This window comes from Bubalus kerabau, chromosome 5 (assembly GCF_029407905.1).
Source record: "Bubalus kerabau isolate K-KA32 ecotype Philippines breed swamp buffalo chromosome 5, PCC_UOA_SB_1v2, whole genome shotgun sequence".
NCBI classification, from domain to species: domain Eukaryota; kingdom Metazoa; phylum Chordata; class Mammalia; order Artiodactyla; family Bovidae; genus Bubalus; species Bubalus kerabau.
In genome coordinates, this window is record NC_073628.1 from 2,754,690 (window position 1) to 2,765,115 (window position 10,426).

General features: G+C 49.0%; 1 protein-coding gene across 1 annotated transcript; it reads left to right on the forward strand.

The window, feature by feature from the left end:
• Positions 1-9,135: 9,135 nt before the first annotated feature.
• On the forward strand, positions 9,136-10,072 carry LOC129653525 (mas-related G-protein coupled receptor member E-like). Its single transcript, XM_055583254.1, has 2 exons — positions 9,136-9,565; positions 9,645-10,072. Exons 1-2 carry the CDS (start codon positions 9,136-9,138, stop codon positions 10,070-10,072), a joined length of 858 nt encoding a protein of 285 aa, XP_055439229.1.
• The last annotated feature ends 354 nt before the right edge of the window (positions 10,073-10,426 follow it).

The following is a 10,426-nucleotide window of genomic DNA, read 5'->3' on the forward strand; positions in this document are numbered from 1 at the left end:
TGATGCTGGAAAAGATTGAGGGCAAAAGGAGAAGGGAGTGGCAGAGGATGAGGTGGTTGAATAGCATCGCTGACTCAGTGCACAGGAATTTGAGCAAACTCCGGGAGATAGTGAAGGACAGGGGAGACTGGCGGGCTCCAGTCCATGGGGTTGCAAAGAGTTGGACACAACTTAGTGACTGAACAGCAAAGGCAGCTGTGTTTCTACAATGTGAGCTCCTTGTGGGCAGGAGTGTTTCTTCTGCTTCTTTCTTCTGGCTGGACCTGGGAAGCAGCTATTGTCCCCACTGGCTCAGTGGAAGGCGCCTGAGCTGAGCAGAGGCTTCGGGCTCCTCTCCTGAATGAAGTGCAGTGTCCCTGCCCTGCCCAGCTGCTACCGCTGAGGGCTGGTGGACCTCGCTCTCGAGGATTTTTTCCTCCCGGGACCTTCTCTCCTCCCACTCCACGCTTGTTATAAAGACCTTAACACACCGCCTTTGTGAATGAGCGCAAAATAGACTCAAACCAAATCTCACCACGCAAACATGGATGGAATTACCTAGTTTGATTTATTCGAGATTTTATCAAGGAACCACTTGTACCACTGCAGAGGCTGAAGCTCCTGAGAGCCGTCTGTGGCCCCATGATCGTGGTCAGCCCGGCTGAGGGCCCCCAGGTAAAGTTGGGAGGACATGGTGTTGAGGGAGACGCAGGGGGTAAAGCTCAGACCCCAGAGTGAAGAGTTGGTCTCACCCTCCGTCTCCTCCAGGAGGTGAGTACTCTGGCTCAGAGGGACACTGACCACAGGCTCCAAAGAGCATTCACTGATCATCAGCCTGGGTCTGATGAACGTGTGGCCTCTTAGGACACACACACACACACACACACAGTTTCAGTAACCTGTGAAAACCAGTGTCCCTGAGATAGGGAGCCTCACCTTGCTGAAAACTTCAGCCTGAGGTCACCCAAGGAATTTATAAATGAGTTTGTCTTCTTCTGAGTGAGTGTGTTTATTCAGCCTGCTCTCCTGGTTGCCTCACGACCACTCAACTGCAGATGGGTCAGGGTGGACCGCAGGAAGCCAGGTGGGTGATTGTCACATGGACTGCATGTCCATCTCTGTGAGGCTGGGGCTGGGGTCCCTGGAGTCACCGTTGAGGTGTCTGCAGCTCTCAGCAGGACAGGCATGCGGACCCCACCTTGTGGGCTCCCACAGTCTTATCACAGGGTTTTGTTTTGTTTTGTTTCCATTTCACGCCTACGGGGAAGAACTCCCAGATTAGATTTTAGGAACTTCGATTAGGTTAGATTGAGGAACTCAAGTGAGATCTGCAGATACTGGCAGGCTTCCGCTTGCTGCTACGCAGTGTATGTGCTGCTGTTCAGCCGCTCAGTCGTGTCCGACCCCATGGACTGCAGCACGCCAGGCCTCCCTGTCCATCACCATCTCCTGGAGTCTGCTCGAACTCATGTCCATTGACTCGGCGATGCCATCCAGCCGTCTCCGTGTAGGTGTATAAGGTGTATACAACACGGTGTGTAAGATGTGGCTTTTCAAGGTCAAGCCTGGCCTAAGTGAGGCTTACAGGGGACTCAAGAGAAAATGCAATTTAGTGCTCCGTGAGGGTGTTCTCCAAATTGTGGGGGATGGCCATGAAATCAGTTAATTGGACCAAGAATAGAATTAAAAAATAATAGAGGGGATTTCCTTGGTGGTCCAGCAGTGAAGACTTTTAATCCTAAAGCAGAGGGCATGAGTTGATCCCTGCTCAGGGAGCTAAGATGCCACCTGCTGCAACTGAGGTCTGGCACAGCCAGACATGTAATGAATAAGCAAATATTTGTAAAAGTAGAAAGAAAAACAAATAAGCAAAGAGATGTAGATGGACAATAGTTAGAAAAAAACTATAATGGTGGCTTCTATAGATTCAAACCCAAGCATGCAAGGACTCCCTCTCTCTTCCAGGTTATGTCACATCGTCTGTGTGTTCCCCGGGTGAAACGTCCTGGGGGAGAGTCTCTTTTTCACTCACTGATGGCTTTAATTTCTACAGTTTTTGGTTTCAGAAATCGGAGAAGGAAAATGGCAACCCACTCCAGTTTTCTTGCCTAGAGAATTCCCTAGACAGAGGAGCCTGGCCCGCTGCAGTCCATAGGGTCGCAAAGAGCTGCACACGACTGAGCAACTCACATTTCACTGGTATCAGAAATAAGTGAGCATCTTAAAATGAGTTGATAAATCTTACATCCTTTTGATAGACTCGAGAAAAGCTTGTGACTATCGATATTATAAATGACAGTTCATTTTCCATCCTAATTTTTGTACCCTAACGTCAGGTTCTAGGTTCTGCATCAGTTGGGACATTGATCATGAGTAACAAAACCAGAGAAAACCCACAAACCAGCCAACGAAACAAACAAAAATCCTGAGAAAGATGAAGAGTGGTCTAGATTAAGAACTTACTTTGTCTGACAGGGCTACCCTTGTGGCTCGGCTGATAAAGAATCCACCTGCAGTGCGGGAGACCTGGGTTCGATCCCTGGGTTGGAAAGTCCCCCTGGAGAAGGGAAAGGCTACCCACTCCAGTATTCTGGCCTGGAGAATTCCATGGACTGTATAGTCCATGGGGTCACAAAGAATCGGACACGACTGAGCGGCTTTCACTGTAGTTTTCAGATTCCATGTATAAGTGAGATCATACAGTATTTGTCTTTCTCTGTCTGACTTATTGCACTTAGCATAATGCCCTCCAAGTCCACCCAGTTTGCAGTAAATTCCCTAACAATTTTATTGCCGTGGGTCCTGGCAGGAGCCAAGAGAGAAAGGGAGGAAGAAAGGAAATTGGCAGCCCCAGATCAGGAGACAGGCTTTTCTAGGTGCCCTGCATGGTCCCACACCTGCCTCACAGACAACTGTGGACATGCTGGCCTCAGGGGGATGGTGTGGGATTCCCTCCTCTCCTGTTGTGTTATCTGGAGCCCTTCTCCTTCAGTTGCTCATTTGTGTCTGACTCTGTGACCCATGGACTGCAGCACACCAGGCTTCCCTCTCCTTCACCATCTCCCTGAGTTTGCTCAAATTCCTGCCCATTGAGACGGTGATGCCATCCAACCACCTCATCCTCTGTCATCCCCTTCTCCTCCTGCCCTCAATCTTTCCCAGCCTCAGAGTCTTTTCCAATGAGTCAGCTCTTCCCATCAGGTGGCCAAAGTATTGGAGCTTCAGCTCCAGCATCAGTCTTTCCAATGAGTATTCAGGGTTGATTTCCTTTAGAACTGACTGGTTTGACTTCCAAGGGGCTGTCCAAGGAGCTCTTCAGGAGTCTTCTCTGGCACCACAGTTCAAAAAAATCAATTCTTCAGTACTCAGCCTCCTTCATGGTCCAACTCTCACTTCTGTACATGACTAGTGGAAATGTCAGGCATCTCATCTTCTAAACCCTTGCACAGCAGAATGAAGCATATGCCAGAATGACAGCCCCAGAGCTCCTGCCTTGCTCAGTCAGCAAGGAGTATGGCGGCCCTGCGTAGAAAGAAGTCGGATTTTGCAACATTGGGAAGGACGCGGGACTCTGAGCCAGGAAACCAGGCTTCCTGTCGGGCTCGGCCATGTATCCACTGTGGAACATTTGGAAGATCTTGGAAATCTCCTCCTCCTCCTCCACGATGCATCAGCCGTGTGACCCCAGTGGACCCAGTGCTGATTTCTATCGTTAGAAACCATAGCTTCTGGGGCTTCCCGGGTTGTCTAGTGGTTAAGACTCTTACTTGCAAAGGACCTGGTTCGATCCCTGATCAGGGAACTAAGACCCCCCTGCTACGGGGCAACTAAGCCCCTGCACCCCAGCTAGAGACCCTGAATGCTGCGGCTCAGGCCCGGCACAGCCAAATAAAGAAATGAGTATTTTAAAAAGAAGTAATAGCTGTTAACTTTATAATCGTGAATCTGAAAACACAAAGTACGAGTCTGCACACAGTACGTGCTAAAGAAATGCTCCTTTTTATCCGTCTCATTTAACACCTTCAGTAGTGATTTGGAAAAAAGATTATGACTTTTCAGTTCATGATAAACTTGATGGTGTTGCAAATTCAAGTAAGGACAGAGAAGCTAGGCAGACGGATCTAAAAGTGAAAAGAAATATGGGCAAGAAATAAAATTAGTGTCAGTTTAAAAAAATTAAACTTGATATTATACATTATCAGAAACGTAAATCATCAGCAGGAAATGTGAGGGAGAAACGTCAAGTTGAACCACTAGAATTATATAAAAATTTGAGATGATAGCAAGAGGTACCTAGTAAGAATCAAGTATAGTTTCGAATTCACAATCCTGAGTTTCTACAGAATATACTTTTTCAATAAAAATAATTTATTATGTGTGTACCAACTGCTGTTTGTCAAAATAAAGAAAGGACTGAAGTGATGAAATACCATTTTGAGGTCTGAGGTATCATAAAATTGAATTACACTTGTATACTTATATCCCCTGTATAAATTACTATATTAAAGTCTTTAAATGCTTTTTATCTCTGGGGGAAAAAAAAGAAATGCTCATTTTACTGGGCCCCAGTGCTCATATAAGAAAGTCTGACTTATAGTCAAAGCTATGGCTATATGCAGGTCAGGAAGCAACAGTTAGAACTGGACATGAAACAACAGACTGGTTCCAAATAGGAAAAGGAGTACATCAAGGCTGTATATTGTCACCTTGCTTATTTAACTTATATGCAGAGTACATCATGAGAAATGCTGGACTGGAAGAAACACAAGCTGGAATCAAGATTGCCAGGAGAAATATCAATCACCTCAGATATGCAGATGACACCACCCTTATGGCAGAAAGTGAAGAGGAACTAAAGAGCCTCTTGATGAAAGTGAAAGAGGAGAGTGAAAAAGTTGGCTTAAAGCTCAACATTCAGAAAACGAAGATCATGGCATCCGGTCCCATCACTTCATGGGAAATAGATGGGGAAACAGTGGAAACAGTGTCAGACTTTATTTTTTTGGGCTTCAAAATCACTGCAGATGGTGACTGCAGCCATGAAATTAAAAGACGATTACTCCTTGGAAGGAAAGTTATGACCAATCTAGATAGCATATTCAAAAGCAGAGACATTACTTTGCCAACAAAGGTCCGGCTAGTCAAGGCTATGGTTTTTCCTGTGGTCATGTATGGATGTGAGAGTTGGACTGTGAAGAAGGCTGAGCACCAAAGAATTGATGGTTTTCAACTGTGGTGTTGGAGAAGACTCTTGAGTCCCTTGGACTGCAAGGAGATCCAACCAGTCCATTCTGAAGGAGATCAGCCCTGGGATTTCTTTGGAAGGAATGATGCTGAAGCTGAAACTCCAGTACTTTGGCCACCTCATGCAAAGAGTTGACTCATTGGAAAAGACTGATGCTGGGAGGGATTGGGGGCAGGAGGAGAAGGGGATGGCAGAGGATGAGATGGCTGGATGGCATCACTGACTCGATGGACGTGAGTCTGAGTGAACTCCAGGAGTTGGCGATGGACAGGGAGGCCTGTGATTCATGGGGTGGCAAAGAGTCGGACACGACTGAGCGACTGAACTGAACTGAACTGAACTGATGGCTTTTCTAGTAGGCATGTACAGATGGGAGAGTTGGACCATAAAGAAGGCTGAGTGCTGAAAAATTGATGCCTTCAAGCTGTGGTACTGGAGGAGACTCTTGAGAGTCCCTTGGACTGCAAGGAGATCAAACCAGTCAGTCCTAAAGGAAATCAGTCCTGATTATTCATTGGAAGGACTGATGCTGGAGCTGAAGCTCCAATCCTTTGGCCACCTGATGCAAAGAGCTGACTCATTAGAAAAGCCCTTGATGCTGGGAAAGATTGAAGGCAGGAGGAGAAGGGGACCACAGAGGATGAGATGGTTGAATGCCATCACTGACTCAATGGACATGAGTTTGGGTAAACTCCCGGAGTTGGTGATGGACAGGGAGGCCTGGTGTGCTGCAGTCCATGGGGTCGCAAAGAGTCGGACACGACTGAGCCACTGAACTGATGCCGTTTTTACATCAGGACTACACAGCACAGGGAGACAAGTGCCTTAAACCATAGAAGTCTGCAATGGGACAGCTACTGAAGCCAGCAGTCACAGGGCTCCTGAAAGAGGAGTCTAGGACCAAAGACGAGCCCTCCACAGCGAAGACGGCCTCGTCCTGACCAGCCTTCAACCATCAAAGGCACTGCCCAGCCCAGGGGGGCAGGTTCCTTCCAAACACAGGGCCTCAGGAGATTTTGGTGAGCAAAGAAGAAGTCTTTCTTGATGACACTGATCTCCTAGTGATCAATCCTTTGTGTCATTAGAATATTGTTACTAGTGCATTACAGATCTACAGTCTAAAGCCATCTGACATATGGTAAACCCTGCCACCTGCTGATGTATTTCACTAGTTCAAACTTCCGGGACCTGCTGCTCTGCTGCCGGCCCCGTCTGCTTCTGAGCCCGGCTCTGAGCTGCCCAGCCCTCACTCCCTACTGTGTCTTCCTCCGCACTGTTCCCCAGCCCCGCCACTTTCCACCCTATGGCGTCCTCCCCTTCAGCAGCTTCAGCTCCCACTTACGATGTTTGTTAAATCTACACCTCCAGACCACAGCTCCCTTCCAAAATCTTGGCTATCCGGACGTCTTTATGTGGGTGTTCCACAAACAATCCCAAATCAACATAAGTAAAAAGGAATTATCTTCTACTTACTGACTTCCTTCTTCAAAGTCTGCTTTAAAACTTAAAAAAATTTTTTTAATTAAAGTATCATTGATTTACAATGTTGTGTTAATTTCTGATGTACAGCATAACGACTTTGTTATATGTATGCATATGTATTCTTTCTGTTTCTTTTCCATTATAGGCTATTACAAGATATTGAATACAGTTGCCTGTGCTCTACGGTAGGTCCTTGTTTATCTATTTTTTATGCAGTAGCTTGCATCTACTGTATATAGCACAACTTTTGAGCACATCATACAAGTGTTAATCGCTCAGTCGTGTCCGACTCTTTGCGACCCCACAGACTGTAGCCCGCCAGGCTCCTCCGTCCATGGGATTTTCCAGGCAAGAATACTGGAGTGGGTTGCATTTCCTCCTCCAGGGGATCTTTCCAACCCAGAGATTGAACCCGGGTCTCCTGCCTTGAGGGCAGACTTTACTGTCTAAGCCACAGGGGAAGCAAATGCACTAGTTAATTAGCGGGAGGGGTGGGAATCCAACCCAAACCCTCTGATCCCAAAGTCCCCCTGGGGCCCTCCAGTGAGCCCACATTTCAGATCTAGTGGACGGGGTCCTGCGTGGTGATGTAATTTGTAGCAATAAGAGCATGCATTGAAGAGCACACACTTGGGGGATAGTGTTAAACACGGCGTTATTCGTCAGCAATTGGATAAGCAAGTCTAGGGCTGGAGAGATGGAGGCTGACGATGTGTGTTTGGGAACTGAGTGACGAACAAGAGACCATGTGAGTGGATGAGATCAGATTCAAGGGTGTGTTTTAAAGAAAACAGGACAGAACGCTGGGGAACACAACCTGGAAAATATCAGCGTCTAGGGGATGAGGAAAGAAGAGGAGCTGAGTTAGGCCGAGTACAAAATAAGGAGAAGTTGGAAATAAGGGAGGGGAAAGGCAAGAAGCATGTAACCTGAAGGGTAGAGAGGACCTCTCAGAACCTGAGCTTGACCATGCAATGGGAGACCTCACGTAGGAGTTTCCTAAGAGCTGCCGCAGCAAATAACCACAGATTTATAACCTTACAGTTATGGAGGCCCAAGATCCAAAATATAGGTCTCACTGGGCTAAAATCGAGGTGTGAGCAGGGCTGCCTCCCTTCCAGAGGCCCCGGGGGAGAAGCTGTTCCCTGGTCTCTTTTTGTCTTCTGGAGGCACCTGCATCCTTGACTGGGGCCCTTTCCCTGCTCTTCAAAGTCAGCTATCACATCACCCCTAGCTTTGTTTCCCGCATCACAGCTCCTTCTCTGACTCTCCTACCCCACCTCCTTCTCATAAGGACCCTTGTGGTTACTTGAAGGGCCCACCTGGACGACTCAGGGTAATCTGGCTATCTTACAGTCAGCTGGTTGGCGGCCTTGATTCCATGTGTAACTTTTATCTTCTCTCTCCAAATCTAAGTCATCATGGGCCCTGGGGATTAGGACACTTCTGCGTGGCTGACCCTCTTCTCTGAGTCATTGGAATCAGGGTGGTATTGAAACAACTGGCGTTGACGAGATCCCCAGGGACCCAGGCACAGGTCTCCATATAGACCTCAGTGCATCTGAGCTGCTGAACACAGTGGACTCGGCACCTGGACCCAAGTAAGGAGCTAGACCAGATGCCTCCACCCACCTTTACATCATCCATCATGCTCTCCCTGTACCCCAAACTGCTCTTCATGGCCTAACTATACTAAGAGGCTACCCTTGGAGTAGACATGCTCCCTCAAGCCCCTGGCTCTTCCTCAAGTGGTTCCTTTGCACTGGGCACCATCCTTCTTGGTTCTTCCTCAAGTGGTTCCTTTGCATTGAGTATCATCTTTCTTGGCTCTTCCTCAAGTGGTTCCTTTGCACTGGGCACCATCCTTCTTGGTAACTCTACCACGTCTTCAAGGGCCAACTCCCACCTGGCACTAGAGCTCCTGTAGTAGTGCTACGGGACCGCCACACTGCCCTGTAAATGGTTGATCCCTTGGGTTTCTTGGGGTCAGAGACCAGATTTCCCCCGACTTCCCCCACCCTGCTTTCTGCTCAGAGCCTAAGCTGGAGGGGACACCCAGCAGATTACTTTGTTGAATGTAGAGATGAATGCCCAAGAGGCCCTGCTCATGAGAACAAAGCTGAGCTCCCCTCTCATCCTCTAGAGAGAGCCAAGGACCACAGGAAGGACCTGCACTCAGAGCATTTGTGTCCGGGCTTGGGAGGGAGCGAACAGAGGAGAGGGGGAGAGAAAAAGAGACAAGTGAGGGGAGGTGGGAGGCATGGAGGGAAAGAGTGGGGGAGAGGGAAGAGGAGACGGGGAGAGGGGGAGGAGCGAGAGCCCCCCTCACTTGCCTGAGGGTCCATACCTCCAACTCTGACTCCCCAGGAGTGCCAGGAGTCACAGGAGAGGGGGACCCAACAGTCCTGCTGAGCCCGGATCGCCTCACCATGGACAATTACTGCGAGACTCATCATTCCAACCCTGACGCTGCAGAGCAGGCTGAAGGGTCACACGATGTTGAGCATGTGGCCCTCCGGTCCCTCACTGTGGTTGTGGCCCTTTGCGGACTGGTGGGAAATGGAATCGTGATCTGGTTTGTCCATCTGTCTCACAAGAAGACCTCCTTCGTCATCTACAGCCTCAATCTGGCCATAGCGGATTTCATGAACCTTGGCTTCCAGGTCCTGTTCTCTGTCCGCCAAATCCTGAAGCCTTTCCTCAACCATTGCTTTGGTCTTCATGCCCTCTTTATGGTCCTGAGGTGGTTCTTCTACCTCACTGGTCTGGGCATCATGACTGCCATCAGCTTCCAGCGCTGTCTGTCCGCCCTCTTCCCTATCTGGTATCGGTCATTGCCCCAAGCACCTGTCGGCCATCGTGAGCACGCTCCCTTGGATTCTGACCTTTCTGTTAAATGTGCTGAGAGGTTATGCCTGTGGTCAGTTATTCACCAAAGAGGAAAAGTTCTGTGACGAATTTAAGACTGCCACCACCGTGTCGGTCTTCCTCCAGTTCTCCATCCTGGGCATTTCCAGTCTGCTGTTGCTCCAGCGAGTCCAGGCCAGCTCCCAGAAGCATCAGCCCAGAAAGTTCTATCTGGTCCTCCTGCTTTCATTCCTGGGCTTCCTCTTCGGCCTGCCCCTCAGTATCATCCGGTTCTGTACAACTGAGAAAATTCACATCTTCAATGACATCTGTGTCCTCTTGTCCTGCGTCAACAGCACGGCCAACCCTGCCATTTGCTTCTTCATCGGGGGCCTTCAGAGGCAGCGGTCGATGGAGACCCTCAAGGTGGTCCTTCAAAGAGCCCTGGGTGAGGAGACGGAGGATGCTGAGGACCAGAAAGTGACCCCAACTGGCAAGACGGAGAGCGGGGGCCTCTGATGGAATGGTGGGGGGCTCCCAGTGGGTCAGTGTCCCGACAGTCTCGTGGACGTACCCACACCTCACCACCAGCAGGAGAGAGAGCCCCAAGTCAGCACCCCCAAAGCGCTCCCTTCCCAGCCTCCCTTCTGTGTAAAAACCGAGAACAAATCACCAGAAGTAGGTGTTTATGTGTGTGTGAAACCAAATGCACACATCTGAGGCCTTTGCTTGTGCTCAGTCGCTCAGTCATGTCCAGCTCTGTGCGACCCCGTGGACTGTAGCCCGCCAGGCTCCTCTATGCATGGGATTTTCCAGGCGAGAATACTGGAGTGGGTTGCCATTCCTTTCTCCAGGGGATCTTCCTGACCCAGG

Excerpts from the sequence above, each read along its gene's own strand:
- LOC129653525 (XM_055583254.1), top strand. The coding sequence starts at position 9,136 with ATGGACAATTACTGCGAGACTCATCATTCCAACCCTGACGCTGCAGAG. Across the intron at positions 9,566-9,644 it reads CCAAGCACCTGTCGGCCATC|AGGAAAAGTTCTGTGACGAA; the intron begins GTGAGCACGCTC and ends TATTCACCAAAG.